Source organism: Hypanus sabinus, chromosome 29 (genome assembly GCF_030144855.1).
Source record: "Hypanus sabinus isolate sHypSab1 chromosome 29, sHypSab1.hap1, whole genome shotgun sequence".
In the NCBI taxonomy this organism is placed as follows: Eukaryota; Metazoa; Chordata; class Chondrichthyes; order Myliobatiformes; family Dasyatidae; genus Hypanus; species Hypanus sabinus.
In genome coordinates, this window is record NC_082734.1 from 27,405,080 (window position 1) to 27,430,043 (window position 24,964).

Consider the following 24,964-nt stretch of genomic DNA (forward strand, 5'->3'; position numbering starts at 1 on the left):
GTAGCAACAGTTCTGAATTTCCTCCATTTGTAGACATTTTCTCTTACTGTGGACTGATGAACACCCAGATGTTTAAAAATGTTTTTGTTGCCTTTTCCAGAAAACTAGGAAATTGCAAAGGGTTCAAGTTTCTTGCAACTGTATATGTACTTTAATTCACGTTTTTTCTCTACTATGTATTGCATTGTACTGCTGCTGCAAAGACAGGAAATTTGACAACATATGCCAATGAAAATAAACCTGACTCTGATTCTATTAAATCATTCAAATATCTTTCACATTTCTCCCCTAGAGGTTTCCCCCGCTAACCGAAGGTAGAGCGTTCCCATGAAGCTATTTGTAAGCTGAAATGTCATAAAGTGAAGAAGCAATTACCATTAATTTATATGGGGAAATTTTCTGAGTGTTCCCAGACCCAAAAAATAACCTACCAAATCATACCAAATAACAAACAAAACCTAAAATAACATAAACATATAGTAAAAACAGGAATGATATGATAAATATACAGCCTATATAAAGTAGAAATATTTTATGTATGGTGTAGTTTCACTTATTAGCAAATTTGCTGATGACACAAAGGTTGGAGGTGTTATGGATAGTATGGAGGGCTGTTAGAGGTTACAGTGGGACATTGATAGGATGCAAAAACTGGGCTGAGAAGTGGCAGATGGAGTTCAACCCAGATAACTTCATTTTGGTAGGTCAAATATGTTGACACAATATAGTATTAATGGTAAGACTTCTGGCAGTGTGGAGGATTCAGAGGGATCTTGGGATCCGAGTCCATAGGACACTCAAAGCTGCTGCGCAGGTTGACTCTGTGGTTAAGAAGGCTTACAGTGCATTGGGCTTTATCCATCGTGGGATTGAGATTAGGAGCCGAGAGATAATGTTGCAGCTATATGGGACCCTGGTCAGACCCCACCTGAGGTACTGTGCTCAGTTCTGGTCACCTTACTATAGGAAGGATGTGGAAATCATAGAAAGGCTGCAGAGGAGATTTACAAGGATGTTGCCTGGATTGGGGAGCATGCCTTATGAGAATAGGCTGAGTGAACTCTGCCTTTTTGCCTTGGAGTGACAGAAGATAAGAGGTGACCTGAGAGAGGTTAGTTTCCCCTGCTATTCAAAGGTATTACCTATGAAATGGTTCGTAAGCTGGAATGTCGTAAAGTAAAGAAGCAATTACCATTTATTTATATGGGAAAAATTTGTGAGCGTTCGCAGACCCAAAGCATAACCTACCAAATCATGCCAAATAACACATAAAACCTAAAATAACAGTAATGTAGAGTAAAAACAGGAAAGATCTGATAAATACACAGCCTGTATAATGGAATACTTTTCTACAATTATTGCAGCACTGTCCACGGCAGTGAAAATTTCACGCAAACGCTCTCAGCAGCACTTGTGGCAAAAACACACGGTGCAAGCGCTCCCGGCAGAAACACATGGCGCACGTGCTCCCGGCAGAAATACTTTTTCCAGTAACCTTTAAGCTATGAAGTTACCGAATAACACATAAAAATACACAGCCTATATAAAGTAGAAATAATATACGCCCAATGTAGTTTCACTTACTGGAATCGGGAAGACAGTTAGCACACTGATGATGGTGTGTTAGGCTCAGTCATCAGAGGTTGGGGTGGTGGGACACTGGGGTGTCATCTCATCGTTGTCTGTTTCCATCAGGGCAGGCAGGTCACCTTCTTCTACGTCTGCCTGCCTCATTGTTGAAGGTTGAGTTTTGTCGTCTGCTGTGGCTGATGTGGAAGGCTTGAAAAACGACAGTATGCTTGACTGCTTAGCCTCGCGCATTTTTCTATCATGCAGTTCTTTGTAAGCACTCAAACCATCCTGCAAACCTGCCCTAAACCTATGTACCCTTTCAAAATTGAAGTCATATTTTTCTGCAATCGTTGTCAATCGCAGTGAAAATCTCACACAATTGCTTCATGTTCAGTTCCTGGACGTCTTTCCACTTCATCAGCTCTTCGTCTGTCAGTTTTCGGTCATGGAATGCCAAAACCTCTTCAACATCATCTTCGTCAACTTCCACAAACCCTTAGCCAAACTCGCTATATCCTTACTTTGTTCACTACGATCGAAACTCTTAATTATGTCTAGTTTTACACTAAGTGTAATACCCTTGCGCGATCTTTTAGGCTTTTCTGATACCTTAGAACTCGTCTTGCTAATGGATGCACAAAATAAATCGACATAAAGCACAGGTGCTCACAGGCAGGTGTTTAAGCAATGCCGTCTAGAATGCAGTTCCGAGGGAGGAGCTAGTCTGCCCGGCGCGCGCTGCCTTTCTTCACACGCTGCCTTTTTTGTGTGCTGCTTTTTTTCGTAACAGTGAAAACACCTTCTGTTAGTGAAAACAGGTAACTAATGTAGGTCTTTCGTAACAGCGAATTGACGTAAAGCGAACGTTCGAAAAATGGGGGACACCTGTATAAGATGATGAGAGGCATTGATCATGTGGATAGCCAGAGGCTTTTTCCCAGGGCTGAAATGGCTATCACAAGAGGTCACAGTTTTTAAGGTGCTTAGAAGTAGGTACAGAGGAGATGTCGGAGTAAATTTTTTTTACACAGGGTGGTGAGTGCGTGGAATGGACTGCTGGCGACAGTGGTGGAGGTGGATATGATAAGGTCTTTTAAGAGACTTTTGGACAGGTACATAGAGCTCAGAAAAATAGAGGGCTATAGGTAACCCTAGGTAATTTCTAAGGTAAGGACATGTTCGGAGCAGCTTTGTGGGCCAAAGGGCCTCTATTGTGCTGTAGGTTCTCTGTTTCTGTCACAATCTGGAGGGTTGTCAGAGGTTACAGCGGGACATCAATAGGGTGCAGAATTGAGCAGAGAAGTGGCAGATGGACTTCAACCCAGATAAGTGTGAAGTGGTTCATTTTGATAGGTCAAATTTGAAGACAAAATTTAGTATTAATGGTAAGACCCTTGGCAGTGTGGAGGATCAGAGAGATCTTAGGATCCGTGTCCATAGGACACTCAAAGCTGCTGCGCCATTTGACGGTATTGTTAAGAAGGAGTATGGTGTGTTGGCCTTCATCAACCATGAGATTGAGCTGAGGAGCTGTGAGGTAATGTTACAGCTGTATAAGACCTTGGTCAGACCCAACTTGGAGTGCTATGCTCAGTTCTGGTCACCTAACGACAAGAAGGATGTGGATACTATAAGAGATAGTGCAGAGGAGATTTACAAGGATGTGGCCTGGATTGGAGAGCATGCCTTATGAATATAGATTGAGTGAACTTGGCCTTTTCTCCTTTGAGCAACGGAGGATGAGAGATGACCAGATAGAGGCATACAAGATGATGAGAGTCATTGATTATGTGACTAGCCAGAGGCTTTTTTCCCAAGGTTGAAATGGTTAACATAAGGGGGCATAGTTTTAAGGTGCTTAGAAGTAGATACAGAGGGGATGTTTCTCACACAGAGAGTGGTGGGTGTGTGAAATGCACTGCTGGTGACGGTGGTGGAGGTGGTTACAATAGGGTATTTTAAGAGCCTGTTAGATAAGTTTAAGAGACTGTTAGTACAAGATGGCGGCGCGACACAGCGTGCAGCGGCCACTCCAGGAATGAATACCTGTTATCTGTAAGTAGGGGCTGTGTACAATCCTGATTTGATGGAGACGGATGTGTGAAGCACGGAGGAACATCTGGTGGAACTTTTGAAACGCCTGTTTCGCTGCCGCTGCTACTATGCGATCGGAGAAACCTCCGTGAGGAAGGCCCCGAGTCCTTGGCTTTGCCTGTTGCTTGGTGGCCGGTGGCCGGTGCCGGGGTCGAAGTACTCGGCAGAGATGGTGCTCGGTGTCGGAGGGCTGGTCGGAGGCTCGAAGTTTTTGGACGGACTCGGAGTTGTCTGAGGTCGGAGCTCCCAAAGTGCTGTATCGGCAAACTGCAGCTCTGGAGGTTCATGGCAGGAAGAGTTTTTCTTCCTTCTACCGTCTGCGTGAGATGATGCTGTCGGGACTTTGAGACTTACTTTTAAACTGTGCAGTGGACTGCTGTTTGTCAGATTACGGTATTCCTTTGCACTTTTGAAACTGTGTTATAATTATGTGGTCTTTGTCAGTTAGTTTTTTATCAATTATGGTATTGTCTGCACTGTTGAAACTATATGTTAACTATAACTATATGTAACTATGTGGTTTTGTGTTGGTCTTGTAGCTTTAGTTTTGTCTGATGGTTTTGTAGTTCCTTTCCAGGGAATGTGCTAAGATGGTAGCGCGATATCGATACGCAGCAGCCTCTCCGGACTCTGGATTGGGGATTACCAAACGTTATGTGGTTTTTCTTGTGTGGTCTGTTTTGTGCTTTTTCGTGATATCATTCTGGAGAACGTCGTCTCATTTTTTTAAACTGCATTGTATTTGTGGTTTATAAATGACAATAAACTGAATCTGAATAAGTACATGGATTTTAGAAAATAGAGGGCTATGCGGTAGGGTAATCCAAACAGATTATAGAATAGGATACATGGTGGGCCAAAGGGCCTGTAATAGGCAGTTAATTTCTGTGTTCTAAGCTACTATCAAACTACCTGACAGACGTTTGCATTTAACAGCACCTTAGACTAAGAAAGAATCCAGCCACTATTGGCAAGCATTTTACAGACATTAACACTGTTTTCTCTGCACAGGTACTGCTCACTAACAGACCCAACTTCAACAAGATTAGTAAGAGTTGAGTGGTCACTGACGTTTCAGACGTTCATCCAATGTTTTACAAAATCTGGTACAACACAAACTTCTGTCACCAGCCTTGTCTCATTCTGTAATAGGAGAGCTAAGATTGCACTCTGTCTAACTCGGGGGTCGGCAACCCGCGGCTCCGGAGCCACATGTGGCTCTTTTACGTCTGTGCTGCGGCTCCCTGTTGCTTTGGGAAATAATTGGTTGTGGCGACCCTTTTCCTGGCACATCCGAACCGACTCACAATTAGATAGCCTACGGGGATTTGCGAGCACAGAGCTTTGGAGCCTCTGCGCCATGGGGAGGGGGGGGGGCAGGTTGAGGGAGGCTTAAAAGTGAGGCTGAAGATTTCGAATAAAGTACAGCCCTGCACATGTTGGAGGATGTTTTGGCATTCGAGCGCAAGTTGACAGTGTTTGCCAGAGATTTACAGAAAGGCACATTGTCTCACTTCCCCAATTTGAGAGAGTTCAAACAAGGTCACGACATGATAAATTCGGTGTATTTACATTCTGCAATCATCGCAATGCAAACATCGTTTGGGAAACGCTTCTGTGAGTTCAGAGAGGAAAAAAACACATTATCCTTCCCGGTCAGTCCCCTAAGCATCGATCCATCCCTACTGAATACGACTGCATTGTCAGGTGTGAGTCAACCTGAACAAGTATGATAAATATTTTAATTGCCTATTATTTTACGTATATTCATATGTTTTCATTGTTCAGTGAAATAGTCCTTTTATTTTTCAGGTTGACAGCTGGCTGACGATATTTTTGGTTTGCTGCTGGCAGCAAATTTAAGTTTGGCGTTTTTCATAAATACAAGAAGGACTCAAATAGACGTTGAGTATTTTACTTCAAAGTAACCTTCAACCCAACGTCTTTTTTTCGGAGTTCAAAATGTTTTTGTTGCATGCAGAAATGTAATTTCGTTTTCTCTGCAGGAGTTCATCAATTTCATAAATTCAACACATTATAGTTTGTTTATACATAGCATAAAGGCAAAACAAAACGTTGTATGCAGTGTTATTTCATTTTAAATGTCAAACGGGTTTTGCGGCTCCCAGTGTTTTCTTTTCTGTGGGAAACGGGTCCAAGTGGCTCTTTCAGTGGTAAACGTTGCTGACCCCTGGTCTAACTGAAACTTCTGTGTGATGATTAAGGAAGTTTTCGTGAACAGATTTGACAAACTTTCCTATCTAGCTCTTTTACAATATGGGAGACCCAATTAATAGGTGGAAATTTAAAATTACCTACTTTCACAACCTTACGTTTCTTGCAGCAGTCTGCAGTCTCTCTACAAATTTGCTCCTCTAAATCTTGCAGTCTGTTGGGTTGTCTATAATATAATCCTGTTAACATGGTCATGCCTTTCTTATTCCTCAATTCTACCCATAAAGTCTGACTGGATGAGCTCTTCAGTTTGTCCTGGTTGCACACTGCCATGTTATTCTCTTCTTCCCCCTCCTCCCCCACCCTCCTGCATTCAGTTGCTCCATTCTATCATATCGAAAACAATGGAACCCCAGAGTATTGAGCTGCCAGTCCTGCTTTCCTACAAACAATGTCAGAATTGCACTTGCTGATCAATGCCCTAAACTCATCCACCTTTCATACAATACTTGTGTTTTGAAATAGATGCAGCTCTGAGCATTAGTTCTCCATGCTCAACTTTTGGATTTCAGGCCTTGTATGAAGGCTTAATGACATCTTTCTCCATAACCACTCCACTGTCTGTTCTGGCACTCTTGTTCCCATCCCTCTGCAATTCTAGTTTAAACATCCTTCCGCTGCCCCTCTAAGGATATATTAATCCTCCTCCAGGTGCAAACCATCCCTTCTGTGCAGTTCGCTCCCCTTTCCTGAAAGAGGCCCAATGATCCATGAATTTTCCCTCTTGCTCCCAACTCCTTAGCCATGTGTTAAAAGGTATGATCTTTCTATTTCTGGCCTCACTAGCACATGGGATTGATAGCAATCCTGAGATAACAACCCTGGAGGTCCTTTCCTTTAATTTAGCACCTAACTCCCTGAACTCACTTTGCAGAAACTCATCATCCATCCTACCAATGTGGATCGTGACCTCCGATTACTTACCTTCCCACTTAAAAATGCTGTGAACTCATCCTGACCCTGACTCTGGTATCAAGGAGGCAACAAACCATCTGGGAATCTTGTTCTTATCCAGAGAACCTCCTTTCTGCCTCTTTAACCAACATATCCACTATCATTTCTGCTTCCTTACCTTTCTGAGCCACTGACCTGATTGCTATGGCTTCACCCTGTTAAGTTGTTCCCACCACCCTTCCCCCCCCAATACAGCCATACTTAACATTGAAGGGAACAGCCACAGGAGTACTCTGCACTACCTATCTATTTCCTTTCCTCCTCCTGATGGTCACCTACCTCTTGGAATTTAGGAGTGGCTACCTTCTTGTAGCTCCTGTCACCAGACAATTGATACTAGAGCGTACAATCATCACAGCAATATTTGACTCTGCGCTTCGCGCTCCCTGAAGTACAAATCAAATTAAATATAATAAAAATTTAAATTATAAATCATGATTAAAAAATAGAAAAGGGAAAGTAAGGTAGTGCAACTCAGGTCCGGATATTTGGAAGGTATGGCCCAGATCCAGGTCAGGATCCATTCAGCAGTCTTATCACAGTTGGAAAGGAGCTGTTCCCAAATCTAGCCGTACGAATCTTCAAGCTACTGAACCCTCCCTCTTATTCTCCTATCTGAGCTGAATATCATCAAGCTGCAGTTCCAATTCCTTGACATGGTCTTTAAGGAGCTGCAGCTCAGTGCAGTGTGTACAGATGTAGTTATTAAGGATTCTGGAAATCTCTCAAAATTCTTGTATCTCACAGAAGGAACATGCCTCTAACTCTAGACCCGTTCTCAGCACATCAGCTATGTACACAGCAGGAAAAAAAGGCTTACTGAAAATTCTCTTCGAGCTTGTGTCTGTGCTGTTCAAGCCTGTTCTTGCCCAAGCCTGTTGAACCACTCTAATTCTGCCCCTTTCCCCAAATTGTTTTTCTGTTAACTCTTCTTTTTATTGACTCAAACAGTGACTTCCGAGGGGATTTGCAGTTCTCAAATGTCTCCTGCCCTGCAGAATTAGATCCATTGAGTCTGTTTCGCCATTTCATTGTGGCTGATCCATTTTCCCCCTCAATCCCATTCTCCTCCCTTCTTCCTGTAACCTTTCATGCCCTGACTAGTCAGGAATCTATCAACTTCTGCCTTAAAAACACTCAATGACCTGGCTTTCATAGCCACCTGTAGCAACAAATTCCATAGATTCACCACCCTCTGGCTTAAAAAAAATTCTTTCACTTCCACTCTGGACCTTTATATGTTTCAATGAAATTCCTCTGTGTTCTTCTAAATTTCTTTCTTTCTCCCTCCTTCCCTCCCATCTTAAAGAATGGAGTGCCATTCGCAATTTTATAGTCTTCCAGAACCTAGTGATTTTTTTGAAAGATCATTAATGCTTCTGCAGTTTCTTTAGCTACCTCTTTCAGAACCCTAGGGTCTAGTCCAGGGGTCAGCAACCTTTACCACTGAAAGAGCCACTTGGACCCGTTTCCCACAGAAAAGAAAACACTGGGAGCCGCAAAACCCGTTTGACATTTAAAATGAAATAACACTGCATACAACGTTTTGTTTTGCCTTTATGCTATGTATAAACAAACTATAATGTGTTGCATTTATGAAATTGATGAACTCCTGCAGAGGAAACGAAATTACATTTCTGCATGCAACAAAAACATTTTGAACTCCGAAAAAAAGACGTTGGGTTGAAGGTTACTTTTAAGTAAAATACTCAACGTCTATTTGAGTCCTTCTTGTATTTATGAAAAACGCCAAACTTAAATTTGCCACCAGCAGCAAACCAAAAATAACGTCAGCCAGCTGTCAACCTGAAAAATAAAAGGACTATTTCACTGAACAATGAAAACATATGAATATACGTAAAATAATAGGCAATTAAAATATTTATCATACTTGTTCAGGTTGACTCACACCTGACAATGCAGTCGTATTCAGTAGGGATGGATCGATGCTTAGGGGACTGACCGGGAAGGATAATGTGTTTTTTTCCTCTCTGAACTCACAGAAGCGTTTCCCAAACGATGTTTGCATTGCGATGATTGCAGAATGTAAATACTCCGAATTTATCATGTCGTGACCTTGTTTGAACTCTCTCAAATTGGGGAAGTGAGACAATGTGCCTTTCTGTAAATCTCTGGCAAGCAACGTCAACTTGCGCTCGAATGCCAATACATCCTCCAACATGTGCAGGGCTGTACGTCCTTACCCCGTTGAAGAGCTGTGTTCAGCGTGTTCAGGTGCGCTGTCATGTCTACCATGAAGTGTAGCTTTTCCAGCCACTCTGGCTGTTCCAGCTCAGGAAAGTTGAGCCCTTTGCTGCCCAGGAAAGTTTTCACTTCTTCCAGACACGCGACAAAGCGTTTCAGCACCTCCCCTCTGGACAGCCAGCGATAAAAACACGTTGTAGCGGTGTGCTACATGCAGTCAGTAAACTGCAGTCAAAGATAGCTTTATTCGAACTAAACAGCCTTGCTTTTAAGCCTCCCTCAACCCGCCCCCCATGGGCGCGGATGCTGCAAAAGACACGTACTCACAAACCCCCGTAGGCTATCTCCCTTAGCCTGAACGCTGGCTAATTGTGAGCCGGTTCGGATGTGTCTGGAAATGGGTCGCCACAACGTCTTATTTAGATTGTACAAGATCACCATAATCTTCAAATTTAGATTTACATTTCAAAAACTAACAAACTAACATAAAATACATTTTAATTAAATACTGACCATGTAGCGGTGTGCTACACGCAGCGCTAAAATTACGACACGGAGTCGGTAACTGCAGTCGAAGGAAAAAACTTTATTCGAAATCTTCAGCCTCACTTTTAAGCCTCCCTCAACCTGCCCCCCCACCCCCCCCCCCCATGGCGCAGAGGCTCCAAAGCTCTATGCTCGCAAACCCCCGTAGGCTATCTAATTGTGAGCCGGTTCGGATGTGCCAGGAAAAGGGTCGCCACAACCAATTATTTCCCAAAGCAACAGGGAGCCGCAGCACAGACGTAAAAGAGCCACATGTGGGTTCGGAGCCGCGGGTTGCCGACCCCCGGTCTAGTCCATCTGATCCAGGGACTTGTCAGCTTCCCAAGCACCTACTGTTTAGTAATAGCAACAACGCTTGCTTCTGCCTCGTGATACTTGAGCATCTGGCATACTGTGAGTATCTTCCACAATGAAGATGGGTGTTAAACACTTCTTCAATTAGTTAGGAATTTCATTGTCTCCCCATTACTACTTACCTGGCATAATTTTCCAGCAGTCCAATATCTGCTCTCGACTCTTTTTATTCTTTATATATCCGGGGAAGAAACCTCTGGTATATTGTTTGACATTATTACCTAGCTTACCTTCATATTTCATCATCATTTCCCTGCTTATGGCTTTTTAGTTGCTCTCTGTCACTCTCACTTACTACCTCAAACCATGACTCATGACCAATGAGACTTGTGGCTTTTAAATAGCTCCCACCCTACAAGATGTCACTCTTTCACTTGTTACTTCAAATAACAATAGACAATAGGTGCAGAGGTAGACCATTCGGCCCCTCAAGTCTGCACCGCCATTCTGAGATCATGGCTGATCATTCACTATCAATACCCAGTCCCTGCCTTGTCCCCATATCCCTTGATTCCCCTATCCATCAGATATCTATCTAGCTCCTTCTTGAAAGCATCCAGAGAATTGGTCTCCACCGTCTTCCGAGGCAGTGCATTCCACACCTCCATAACTCTCTGGGAGAAGAAGCTCTTCCTCAACTCTGTTTTAAATAACTGACCTCTTATTCTCAATCCATACCCTCTGGTACTGGACTCTCCCAACATCTGGAACATATTTCCTGCCTCAATCCTATCAAATCCTTTAATTATCTTAAACGTTTCAATCAGATCCCCTCTGAATCTCCTCAATTCCAGCATGTACAAGCCCAATCTCTCCAATCTCTCTGCGTAAGACAGCCCTGCCATCCCAGGAATCAACCTAGTGAATCTACGCTGCACTTCCTCAATTGCCAGAATGTCCTTCCTTAAACCTGGAGACCAAAACTGTACACAATATTCCAGGTGTGGTCTCACCAGGGCCCTGTACAAATGCAAAAGGACATCCTTGCTCTTGTACTCAACTCCCCTTGTAACAAAGGCCAACATTCCATTTGCCCTCTTCACTGCCTGTTGCACTTGCTCATTCACCTTCATTGACTGGTGAACTGGGACTCCTAGGTCTCTTTGCATTTCTCCCTTAACTAACTCTACACCGTTCAGACAATACTCTGCTCTCTTGTTCCTGCTTCCAAAGTGGTTAACTTCACATTTATTCACATTGAATGACATCTGCCAAGTATCTGCCCACTCACCCAGCCTATCCAAATCTCCCTGTATTCTCCTGACGTCCTCTTCGCATGTCACACTGCCACCCAGTTTAGTATCGTCAGCAAACTTGCTGATATAGTTTTCAATGCCCTCATCTAAATCATTGACATAAATCGTAAAGAGCTGTGGTCCCAATACAGAGCCCTGTGGTACCCCACTAGTCACCTCCAGCCAGTCCGAGAAACACCCATTCACTGCTACCCTTTGCTTTCTATCTGCCAAACAGTTTTCTGTCCATGTTGAAACCCTGCCCCCAATGCCATGAGCTCTGATTTTACTCACCAATCTCCTATGTGGCACCTTATCGAATGCCTTCTGAAAATCTAGGTACACAACATCCACTGGCTTACCCTCGTCTAACATCCTTGTTACACCCTCAAAAAACTCCCAACAGATTAGTCAAGCATGATTTGCCCTTGGTAAATCCATGCTGACTCAGCCTAATCCTATTTCTGCCATCAAGATGTGCCACTATTTCGTCCTTAATAATGGACTCAAGCATCTTCCCCACGACTGACGTTAGGCTAACAGGGCGATAGTTCTCCATTTTCTCCTTCCCTCCCTTCTTGAAAAGTGGGATAACATTAGCCACTCTCCAATCTTCAGAAACTGATCCTGAATCTAAGGAACATTGGAAAATGATTACCAATGCATCCGCAATTTCCTGAGCCACCTCTTTTAGAACCCTCGGATGCAGACCATCAACGAATCAAGTTACTACTTCATAATAGTCCATACTCTAGGAATGGATTTTGTAATCAGTAGCAATTGCAAAGCTGCATCTGTTCATCCGAACTTCACAAAAGGAGGAAAACATTGCATTGGGTTTTGTTTGAACTTCTGTTTTGAGTACTTAAGTATTTTAATACTTATTTCTTTCTTGTCAGGATGATCCTGTCTCCTGGCAAAGACTTATTGATCTTTATACTTTAATACTTGGCTTCATCGGGAGGTGCCCACCATCGCAAGTAGCAACCGCCGGTTGGTTGATTCTATATGTTATCGAGAAATGCTGAGTACTTCAGCTGCAGAAACTGCTGTGGGATCAAATAGCCTAGTTGTCATACTGAAGGCTCAGAACTAGTTGCGCTTGTTGTAACTGTTCAGGTACGGTGTGGGAAAATATGGTTATGGTGTTACCACCCATTCAGCCTTGTCTCAATCATAAGAAAATTGATAGAAGCTGTTATGCTTAATTACCAGTGTCTGATTATTCTAATTGGTTATGCTATCAGAGGAAAACTGAAATCAATGGGGTTCAAAGGAAGAAGTTCCAATAATTGGATTTGTAATTTGTGCAAAGATAGATTATCCTGGTTTTTGATGACCAGGCACAGACATCACTCAGGAAATCATAAGCATGAGAAATTCTTCCGATGCTGGAAATCCAAAGCAATGCACACATCAGAATGATGGAGGAACTCAGCAGGTCAGGCAGCATCTATGGAGATGAATAAATAGTTGACATTTTGGGCCGAGACCCTTCTTCATGACTGGAAAGGAAGGGGAAAGACACCAGAATAAAACTGTGGGGGGCAGGGGAAGGGAGATAGCTAGAAAGTGATAGTTGAAGCCAGGTGGGTAGGAAAAGTAAAGGGCTGGAGAGGATGGAATTTGATGGAGGAGAGTGGACCATCGGAGAAAGAGAAGATAGATGGTCACTGGGGGAGGTGATAGGCAGGTGAGAAAAGGTAAGAGGTTAGAGTGGGGAATAGAAGGAATGGGTGGGAAATTTTTTTTATTGCAGGAGTTACTTAGGAGAAGTGTCGTGGGCTCAGCTATCTTCAGCTGCCTTCTAATCTTCCTTCCATCGTAAGGTCTGATGTGACGACGTTTGCTGATTATTATAAGTTTCTATTTCATTTGTAACTCTTCAATAAATGAAGTGCAGTGCCTTCATGCTGCAATGTTACGTTCAAGCCACAGAAGTGCAAGGCAGTAACTATCTCCATTAAGAGAGAGTCTAACCACCTATCTTTAGAACTGAGTATCTGTGTCCACGAGCATCAATATCCCGGGGATTGCCACTGAGTAGAAACTCAACTGGACTAACCACACACAGGACCCGAGACAGTAGACTGTAGATGCTGAAAGACAGAGAAGCAATCTACTGGAGGAATTCAGCCAAGCAGCATCTGCTTGAGCCACAAAGTATTTGCAGCTAATTGTCATTGCTATCTGCAGAAACAGGTTAGAAACGGTTTACTCTTTGTGGAGAAACTTCATGATCTACAAAGCATGTCAGAACCTGATGAAATCTCCACTTAACTGGATGAGTGCAGTGCAAACAGGTCTCAAGCAGCTCAGGGCCATCAAGGTCAAAGCAGCCTGCTGGATTGGGACCATATCATCTGTCGTAAACATTCAATCTCTCCACCATGATTACAGCATGTACACCGTATAACACTGTTCCAACAACCTCTCCCAGCCCAGTGTCTTCCAACCAAAGACAAAGGCATCATGTGTTAAGGGGAGTTAGGGGGATGTGAGGAATTAGAGATCAGACCAGTACCTTACTCTTCACTCGGCATTCAAAGACCAGCGATGCAGATGATATTGGCTTTCTGACCTCGGACCGGGTCCCTCACCCTTCCCTCCAGCTCAGTGAGGTCCAGCAGGTTCCAGAGTTGAAGTTCTGCGCTGGGAGGAAGATTGAGTTTCAGTGACCCCCAGGTTCATAAATTAATGAGACCGGAGATTGAGGCCTAGTGTTTGGGTTCCTGCCATCATTAATTCTATACCTTCTCCCTGTAACAACCAATTCAGAACCTATCGATTTCTGCCTTAACTACACCCAATAACTTGGCTTTAATGACCCCGCCCATCTAACTTCTGTCACCCTCACAACCCTCCCAAATCTGTTTTCTTATTGCAGCCATCTGCGGATTTCTGATACCACTGTACAAAGGCACCCTATTTCAACATTTAAAAGTTTGGATAAATACATGGAATACAGGGTTATGGATGCGTGTTGATGGGACTAGGTATCTGGTCGTGGGCTGAAGGGCCTGTTCTTGTGCTGTAGTGCTCTGACTCTGGTAGTGAATTCTACAAATTCACCTCTCTAGCTGAAAGAATTCCTCCTCATTTTCAGTTTTAAACAGATATTTGAGGCTGTACCCTTGGATCCTAGACTCTCCTTTTCAGAATGGGAGATCACTGAGTGAGTTGGACAGTTCCTTGTGGGCTTTGTGTGCCAGTTTTAAAAAGTGAGCTGGGCTTGTCGGGACTTGCCTGTGGAGCAAGAGATTGCTTGGGTTCACCATAACTTCAAACCCCATTTCCAGAAAAGTTGGGATATTTTCCAAAATGCAATAAAAACAAAAATCTGTGATATGTTAATTCACGTAAACCTTTATTTAACTGACAAAAGTACAAAGAAAAGATTTACAATAGTTTTACTGACCAACTTAATTGTATTTTGTAAATATACACAAATTTAGAATTTGATGGCTGCAACACACTCAACAAAAGTTGGGACAAAGGCATATTTACCATTGTGTTACATCACCTTTCCTTTTAATAACATTTTTTAATTGTTTTGGAACTGAGGATACTAATTGTAGCAGATTTGCAATTGGAAATTTTGTCAACTTAAGGTAAAGGAACCCTTAGGAAGCAGTGATCATAATATGATAGAATCCACCCTGCAGTTTGACAGAGAGAAGATGAAGTCAGATGTATCAGTATTACAGTGGAGTAAAGTGAATTACAGAGGCATGAGGGAGGAGCTGCCCAAAATTGATGAGAAGGGGATTCTGGTGGGGATGATGGTAGAACTGCAATGGCTAGAGTTTCTGGGAGCAGTTTGGAAGACATAGGATAGATATATCCCAAAGATGTGAAAGGGAGAATGAGGCAACTATGGCTGGCAAGGGAAGTCAAAGATGGGATAAAAGCAAAAGAGAGGTCAGATAACAGAGCAAAAATTAGTGGGAAGTTGATGATGAGGAAGCATTTATAAACCAACAAAAGGCAACTTAAAAAAATCCATTAGGAGGGAAAAGATGAAACATGAAGGTAAGCTACTAAAATATGAAAGATACCAAAGGTTTTTTCAAACATATAGAGGAAAAGGAAGGGGAGAGTGAATATTGGACTGTTGGAAAATAATGCTGGAGAGTTAGTTATGTACAGCCGTAAACAGGTAACGTCACGGGTTGAGGGCCAGTCCTTGCTATGATCAAGGCCATACAGCTTTCCTGCCATCTGCCCCTGCCACTCACCAGTAAACCAGTGAATCAGATTTGAAGCATTCCACATTAGCAGTGTGCAACAGGGCCTTGCAATCGCAAGAAAAGTGATGAAGACAATCGCTCGCTATTAGACTGCACACCACCTTCTTGCACTCACTCCAATGTCTCTCTGACGTAGGGAGCAGTGTGATCCATACCAAGTCCAACTCTTTCAGTTTTTCTGCCAATGAGCAACTTGCTGATGGTGTTGGCCTGCAGTATTTTAAGTTTTTAATGTCCAGCAGGATTTTGTGCTAATAAAAATGTGTTTTAAAAAGAAAATGTGGAAGCATTCATAATGATCATTCAAGAATTACTAAATTCTGGTATGGTTCTGGAGGACTGGAAAATTACAAGTGTCACTCCACTCTTTAAGAAAGAAGGGAGGCAGAAGAAAGGAAATTTTCAGGCCAATTTGCCTGACTTCGGTGTTTCTGAAGATGTTGAAGTCTGTTATTAAGGCTGATGTTTCAATGTACTTGGATAAGGTAGTCCAAAGTCAGCGTGGTTTCCTTAATTTGAAATCGGACCTGACAAATCTGTTGGAATTCTTTTGAGGAAGGAACAAGATAGACGAAGGAGAGTCAGTGGAAGTTGTTTACTTGGATTTTCAGAAGGCCTTTGACAAGGTGCTTAACAAGATAAGAGCCAGTGGTATTACAGAAAAGATACTAGCATGGATAGAGTTGGCTGACTGGCAGGAGGCAAAGAGTGGGAAAAGCAGAGGCCTTTTCTGGTTGGCTGCTGGTGACAAATGGTGTTCCACGGGGATCACCACATTATATATATCAATGATTTGGATGACGAAATTGATAGACTTGTGGCCAGTTTGCAAGGTAGAGGGCAGGTAGGGTTGAGGAAGCAAGGAGTCTGTAGAAGGTCTTGGACAGATCTTAAGAATAGTTGAAGAAGTGGCAGATGGAATATCATGTAGGGAAGTGTATGTTCATGCATTTTGATACAAGGAATAAAGGTGTAGGCTGTTTTCTAAATGGGAAGAAAATTCAAAAACCCATGATGCAAAGGGACTTAGGAGTCCTCATATAGGATTCTGTAAAGCAGGGGTTCTCAACATTTTTTATGCCATGGACCAATACCATTAATCAAGGAGTCCATGGATCCCAGTTGGAAACCTCTGCCCGAAAGGTTAGTTTGCAGGTTGAGTCAGTGCTAAGGAAGGCAAATGCCTCAGCTGCAGAACTGCTGGATTATATATAATATTCAGATTTCTTCTTGCCTGACTGTAGTAACTTCACAGCATTCAAATGACTGTTCCATTCAGACATAAGGAATGTTCTCATTTTCATTATCGTTTGTAGTAAAGAACTAGTCTTCCAAAATCAAGCAACACACACAAAATGCTGGTGGAACGCAGCAGGCCAGGCAGCATCTATAGGAGAAGCACTGTCAACGTTTCGGGCCGAGATCCTTCGTCAGGACTGGAGTGAGGTTGGAATTGGAACAGGGTGTGGTGAAGTCGAAATGGTTGATGTCCCATTGGCAATTAGCAATAAAGTGATCCAGATCAGGCAGAAGACCAGAGTGGGGTGTCCATGAAGAGGAGGAGGGTTAAAGATGGGAGAAGGGGTAATCGGTGGGGGTAGGAGAGTCCTTGCCAAAGAAGTAAGCTCAGAGATGGAGCCAGTGGAAGAAGAGTTCAACGTCATGGCGTACGCTGAACTTGCTGAGGTGTGGGCGAAGGGAGACAAAGGTGCGGCCCTTACTGAGTACTGAGTGTTCTGCCTCAGAGAGTTGAAGGTTGGAGGGAATGGTAAAGACCTGACACGGATGAGAGATGGGATCAGAGGGGGGAGGGAGGCTGGTAGTGTCAGTGGAGAGGGAAGGGTTGGGGTGAGAGGAAGATGGAGCCTCTGAGGGCCCAGGAATATCAACATATCAGCTTCTTAGAGCCTTGTGTATTCCTGCATGTAACAGAACCACTTCAACTTGAAGCAGCTTGTAAAGTGACATTAGAATTGGGTCACGTTCATTTCAGTGGATTGAGGATACTTTTATAAATGGAAAATGTTTTTTTTGGAAGAATTGCACATTTTTAAGAACATCTGTAAGATTTGCTCTTTTTGTTGAAGTCACAAATAGTGTTCAGTGGGGAATGAAACAGTCACCCTATGGTGGACAATAGGTATTGGAGCAAGTGTGGAGATTTACTGAAATTTCTGAGTTTTACTTACCAAAGACTATAATGCTACTCTCCTGCATTCGGCTTGGTGCCTAATCCATAGTATTGAAAATAAATTATTTAATCTTGGTACTTCAGCTGTTTATTGACCATCATTAAGAGCTCCCATCTCCAGGGTATTCACTATACTGATTATCTTGCAGAGGTGCTGAGAGATCCTGAGTGCTACATCAGGTCAGCTCCTGTAATATGAATTGAATTGACTTTATATTACTTAGATCCTTCATATACATGAGTAAAAATCTTTACGTTATGTCTCCATCTAAATGTGCAATTTATAGTAATTTGTAATAAATAGTATGTTCAACAAGACAGTCAATATAATATAGAAATACAATTTTATCAGCATGAATTAATCAGTCTGGCCTGGTGGAAGAAGCTGTTGATCCTGGCTTTTATGCTGTGGTACCATTTCCTGGATGGTAGTTTGTAGTTGGGTGACTTGGGTCTCCAATGATCCTTCAGGCCCTTTTTACATATCTGTCTTTATAAACGTACTGAATAGTGGGAAGTTCACATCTACAGATGGGCTATCTGCACCACTCTGTGCAAAGTCCTGTGATTGAGGGAAGTACAGCTCCCATACCAGGCAGTGATGCAGCCAGTCAGGATACTCTCAAATGTACCCCTGTTGAAAGTTCTTAGGATTTGGGGACCCTTACAAAACTTCAACTGTCTGAGGTGAAAGGGGTGCTGTTGTCTTTTTTTCACCACACAGCCAATATCTATGGACCACATGAGATTTTCGGCAATGTGTATGCTGAGGAACTTAAACCTGTACACCTGTTCAACCCCAGATCCATTGATGTCAATAGGGGTTAGTCTGTCTCCATTCCTCCTGTAGTCCACAACCAGCTCCTTTGTTTTTGTGACATTTGAGTGAAGTTGTTTTCTTGACACCAGTATGTCGGGATGATGACTTCTCTTAATGTGGAGGGTCAGAGGGGCAGAAGTGAGGGAGCCCACTCTTACCACCTGGTGATCTGACAAGAAGTCCACGATCCATCTACACAAGGCAGAGTGAAGGCCAAGCTCCCTGAGCTTCTTGTCATGCCTGGAAGGAATTACGATGTTGAATGCTGAACTGCAGTCAAGAACAGCATTATACCCCATGTACCAGAATTTGATGTAAGGAGGGTTGACCAGAGTATGCTGTCATAAAGTGAAGTTAACAGAGTTTTGGCATCTATTTACCAGCAATAGGTTTATGTTTGGTGGAAGGAAGTTTAATCACAAGCTGTTATTCTTGTGATTTTGATGGGGACTTCCTCTTCATGACAGGCTGATGTTAGGGCCTCTGGCTTGATCCATGAGTTGGGAGAAAGTGAAATTATTAAAAAATTTTTAACAATCTGACATTTAATCAAACTCTTAAAAGACGTTGATATCTTTGGGTTGTCTTGTGGCATGGTTGCAGAGCCTTAAAATGTCATATTTCTGTTACACCTTTAATTTTGTATATATTATTTCATGAAAGATAAATTATGGTACAGAACTAACCTGCCCTCTGGTGAAGACAAGTGCTCGGATGCAGGGCTGCTTCGTGACTGGCCCCTCCCACTGGTGCTGCCCTGCAGTGCTCGCTCAGTGGAAGAATAAGCTGGACTAGGGCAACTTGGGCTATAGATTTTTTTTTCATTTTTTTGCGACTGTTTTCTGAAATTATAACCATGAATGCTATTTCTACTATGTGTAGTGTGCTGCTGTGCTGTTGATAAATAGTTTTACACCATGAACCCAGAGGACCGCTGTTTCATTTGGTTATATTGATGTATGGTTGAATGATAATTAAAATTGAAACTTTTTAAAGTAGTGTAACACTAAATTTGTTTCTCTTTTCTAGGGCTTATTTCCTGCCCTGTGTGCCGACAACAATGTAACATAAAGGATATTATTGAAAACTACTTCCTAAGGGACACTGGTGAAGTGGACACTAGCTCAAACAAGAAGGTTAGCCAGGTAGTATTTATTTTGTTGGTTTGCTTTTACCTAGGTTTTTATGCACACAACTTCAGTCATTCTGTGACTCTAGCTTCTGCTTAGAAGCTTAGTGGGTGTTGCAGACTGAAACTGAACCAATCATGGACCTTTAACCAGGCACTGACCATGGGTCTGTGGTGCAGAAGGGAAAGAGGGAAGAAGGGAGCGGTAGTGAGGGGAACAGACAGAAGATTCTGTGGACGTGAACGGGACACTGGATGGTATGTTGCCTCCTAGGTGCCAGGGTCAGAGATGTCTCAGATCACGTCCATAACATTTTGGGGAAGGAGGGTGAGCAACCAGATATCTTGGTACATATTGGTACCAATGACATAGGAAGGAAAAGCAATGAGGTCTTGAAAAGAGAATTTAAGAGCTAGATAGAAAGTTGAGAAGCAGGACCTCCAGGGTAGTCATTTCTGGATTGCTGCCTTTGCCACGCACCAGTGAGGTTAGAAACAGGATGATTTAGCAGATAAATGCGTGGCTGAGAAGCTGGAGCGGGGCTTCAGGTTCTTGGTTCTTTGGGATTTCTTCAAGGGGAAGTTTTAACCTGTTCAAAAGTGGTGGGTTGCACCTGAACCCAAGGAGGACCAATATTCTTGTGGACAGGTTTGTTAGAGCTGTTGGGAGGGTTTGAACTAATTTGGCAGGGGGTGGGAAACTGGAGTGAAGAGACTCGGGATAGGACAGATGGTAAAAAAGTAAAGATAGCATCCAATCATACTGTCAGGAAGGGCAGGTAGGTGATGGGACTTAGTTGCAGCCAGCAGGCTGAGTATCAAATCGTTAGGGATACAGAATCAGAAAGGATAGCAGATACAGTACTCAAGGTGTTGTATCTAAGTGCACGTAGTACAAGAAATAAGGTGGGTGATCATGTTGCAATATTACAGATTGCCAGGTATGATGTTGTGGCCATCACTGAATCGTGGCTGAAGGATGGCTGTAGTTGGGAGCTGAATATCCAAGGTTACATGTTATATCGGAGGGATAGGAAGGCATCGGAGGGGGCGGTGTGGCTCTACTGGTAAAGAATGGCATTAAATCAGTAGAAAGATGTGACATCTCTGACTGCTGGCTGTTGATGGAGTAGCATTGCTTTTATAGGTGCTCCTACTATTTTTAATTTACTGCTTCCAACTTGTTTTGAAAACTTACTTTTAAATGCAATATTGCTTTATCATGTCGTGCTAAAGCTACTACAAAAGAAGAGGACCCTCCTGTAACTTTGGAAGCTGTTTGGAAGCTGTAACTATGGAGACACTTCGGAAGCACAAAAATGAACTTTCAGAGGAATTCCAGCAACTCAGTGCTGAATTTAAACAAATGGATGTAAAATTGGATTCTATTCAAAAAACTTTAAGTGAACATGATAAATGAATAAAAGAGAATGAAGACATTTTAATAATGTTCGACGTGAAGATTGACGACCTGGAACAGATCTGTGATAAACAGTTAAAGGTTAATGAAACATTAACAGAAGGTTATCGACTTAGAGATTAAAAACAGAAGAAATGATTGTATTCTGGGTTTTAAAGAGTCATTGGAAGGCAATCAGCCTTCGTAATTTTTTGCAAACCTTTTGGCTAAATTATTTCTGAATATTTTAAAATCTCCACCTAAAATAGACCGAGCTCTCAGATCGCCCATACCAAGACCTCCTCCAGGAGGACGACCCTGTTCAGTGATAATTTGCCTACAGGATTTTCAAACAAAGGAGCTTTTAATTCGTGAATCTCGTCGGAAATGTATGTTTGATTATGAAGATCAGAAGTTCAGAATTGTGGAAGATTTTTCATCCGAGGTGTTGAATGAATGCTTCAAGTTAAGTCATGTTGGAGCTGTATAATAATGGTTTTAAACCCTCTCTTCATTACCCCGCTTGTCTTAGAATCATTTTGAAAAGTGGCTATCAGAGATGGTTCCGGTCGACTCGAGGTGCAGGATTTCTTGAGTGACAAATAAATTTCAGAAGTTTAGCTGTACAATAACTCGTTACACATTAGTTCTTACTCTCAATAATTTCTCCTTTGGCTCCTCCCACTTCCTCCAAACCAAGGGTGTAGCCATGGGCACCCGTATGGGTCCCAGTTATGCCTGCCTTTTTGTTGGCTTTGTGGAACAGTCCATGTTCCAAGGCTATACCGGTCATCCCTCTTTTCCTTCACTGCATCGATACTGCATTGGCGCTGCCTCTTGTACGTGTGCTGAGCTCGTCAACTTCATTAACTTTGCCTCCAACTTTCGCTCTGCCCTCAAATTTACCTGGTCCATTTCCGACACCTCCCTCCCCTTTCTTGATCTTTCTGTCTCCATCTCTGGAGATTGCTTATCTACTGATATCTACTATAAGCCTACAGACTCTCGTAGCTACCTGGACTATTCCTCTTCCCACCCTGCCTCTTGCAAAAAGGCTATCCCTTTCTCACAATTCCTCCGTCTCCGCCGCATCTGCTCTCAGGATGAGGCTTTTCATTCCAGGACGAAGGAGATGTCTTCCTTTTTTAAACAAAAGGGGCTTCCCTTCCTCCACCATCAACTCTGCTCTCAAACGCATCTCTCCCATTTCCCGCACATCTGCCCTCACCCCATCCGCCCGCCACCCCACTCAGGATATGGTTCCCGTTGTCCTTACCTACCATGCCACCAGCCTCCAGGTCCAACATATAATTCTCTATAACTTCTGCCACCTCCAACAGGATCCCACTACCAAACACATTTTTTCCTCCCCCCCACCTCTGCTTTACGCAGGGATCGCTCCCTATGCGACTCCCTTGTCCAGTCGTCCCCCCCCATCCCTTCCCACCGATCTCCCTCCCGGAACTTGTAAATGGAACAAGTGCTACACCTGCCCTTATACTTCCTCCTTCACCACCATTCAGGGCCCCAGACAGTCCTTCCAGGTGAGGCGACACTTTACCTGTGAGTCGGCTGGTGTGGTGTACTGCGTCCAGTGCTCCCGGTGTGGCCTTTTATATATTGGTGAGACCCGACGCAGACTGGGAGATCGTTTCGCTGAACACCTATGCTCGGTCTGCCAGAAAAAGCAGGATCTCCCAGTGGCCACACATTTTAATTCCACGTCCCATTCCCATTCTGATATGTCTATCCATGGCCTCCTCTACTGTCGAACTGAATCCAAACTCAAGCTGGAAGAACCTTATATACCGGCTGGGTAGCCTCTAACCTGATGGCATGAACATTGACTTCTCTAACTTCCGTTAATGCCCCTCCTCCACTTCTTACCCCATCCCTGACATATTTAGTTGTTTGCCTGTTCTCTATCTATCTCCCTCTGGTGCTCACCCCCTCCTTTCTTTCTCCTGAGGCCTCCCGTCCCATGATCCTTTCCCTTCTTCAGCTCTGTATCACTTTGGCCAATCACCTTTCCAGCTCTTGGCTTCATCCTTTTGCATTTCCCCCTCCCCCAACTACTTTCAAATCTCTTACTGTCTTTCCTCTCGGTTACTCCTGATGAAGGGTCTTCGCCCGAAACGTCGACAGCGCTTCTCCCTATAGATGCTGCCTGGCCTGCTGTGTTCTACCAGCATTTTGTGTGTACACAAGTTTATGTTGTGTTTGCTTGATGGATCCTTTTTTTTTGGAATCAGCAGTCTAACTGTTCATTACTTTCTTTTATGAACAATTGTCTTTTTTTAACTTTTGGTATCCCATCGAATCTAATTTTTTTTGGACTTTTATTCCCTTGTTTAGAAAATTTATGATTTAATGTTAGTAAGTTTTCTTTGAGTTAATACTTTCTAAGTTGATATGTTTTGAACTTTCATATTTCTTTCTGTTTTTATACTATAATTTTCTATGAGGTTTTTTAAATATGTTTAATTTTGCTCTTTTTTGTTATGCCTTTTGGAATGCAGTTTAGCCTTGACAAATTTTTTTGGAGCTCAACCAGTGGTTTGTTTTGGCAAGAAAATGATAGCTTTAGTTGTTGACTGCCCTTTGGTTGACTTTCTCTCTTTGGGCAGGGGGTAGGGGGTGGTTTTCTTTTTCTCCATCAGCTGTTTGGTTCTGTTAGCTTCATTTGTTGCTTGTTTACTCTATCTTAAAGCTCATTGTCTGGATTTAATATATACTTCTGCGGTTTTTATTCTAACTTCTTTTAAGTAATATTTAAAATGGATCGTGCAATTAATTGACTTAGTTTTAATGTGAAAAGATTAAACCATCCTGTGAAACGTAATAAGATATTTAATTATATTAAGAAATTGAATGTCTCCATTTTTTTTTACAAGAAACACATGTTCGTAAATGTGATAATTTACTTCTTTTCAGCCGTTGGAAAGGTGTATCATTCCCATTCCTCCTTTCAGGCTAAGGCAAGAGGAGTTTCGATCCTTATAGACAATTCATTTTCTATCATTCAACATAATGTAGTGTCTGATACGAATGGTCCTTTGTTATTGTGTCAGGGAAATAGATAATTAATGGTTTTTGCTCTTTTATATACCCCAAATATAGATGATCCAGGCTTTTTTGAACTTTATTTTTTGCTTTTACCATACTTAAGTTTATATTCTTTGGTGTTAGGAGGAGACTTCAACTGCTATTTAGATCCTGTTTTAGATCATTCTTCTAAGTGATTGACTTGTAGTTGATCTGCCTCCTTTATCCAATCTTTTCTAATGAAATGTGATATTGTTGATGTTTAGTGTTTTTTTGCATCCAACAGATAAAGAGTACTCATTTTTTTTCGCATGTTCATCATTCGAATTCCAGGGTTGATTTTTTTTTTCGGTTGATAGCCAATTGATTCCATTGGTTCGATCCTGTGAATATAAAGAAATTGCTGTTTCAGATCATACTCCTGTGTTTTTATCAGGGTGTCTCCCAAATAAACCGATTCTGGTGTTTTAATCCAGCTTTGTAATCAGATAAAGATTTTAAAAAAATTTTTGGAGAGACAAATTATTCTTACTTTATGGGATGCTTTTAAGGCTTATATTAGAGGTTGAATTAGCCAATCAGTTGAAACAATTAGACCAAAAATATGCTTTGGCTCCTGATCCTGTTTTATATATAAAAAAATGTGTTGAAATTAAAACTAAATACGATCTGCTTTTAACTTATCCAATTGAAATGCAACTTTTAAAAGATAAGTCAGTTCTATATTCATGGAGAAAAAACGGGTAAACTATTAGCTAACCAATTAAAGGCCTTTATAGTTTAATGTCAAATTAAAGAAGTTTGTAAAGCTCATAGTGATAAAACATCTGATCATTTACAAAAATAAATGATGCTTTTAGAAAATTTTTCTCAAAACTTTATAGTTCTGATCCTCCTAAAGTTAATACTCTAATGAATAACTTTTTAGATTGATT

General features: G+C 42.3%; 1 protein-coding gene across 8 annotated transcripts in view; it reads left to right on the forward strand.

Annotated features, from left to right (window-relative positions):
* LOC132383157 (transcription intermediary factor 1-beta-like) overlaps positions 1 to 24,964 on the forward strand; it is a 122,988-nt gene that overhangs the window by 41,615 nt on the left and 56,409 nt on the right. For 4 of the 8 annotated variants that reach the window (XM_059954023.1, XM_059954022.1, XM_059954019.1 and 1 more), the window contains exon 2: positions 19,486 to 19,601. In XM_059954023.1, the coding sequence (XP_059810006.1) occupies positions 19,486 to 19,601 (116 nt within the window). Of the gene's footprint in view, positions 1 to 12,094; positions 12,189 to 19,485; positions 19,602 to 24,964 lie in introns of all 8 variants that reach the window. The other 4 variants (XM_059954024.1, XM_059954020.1, XM_059954025.1 and 1 more) reach the window with 3 other exon arrangements.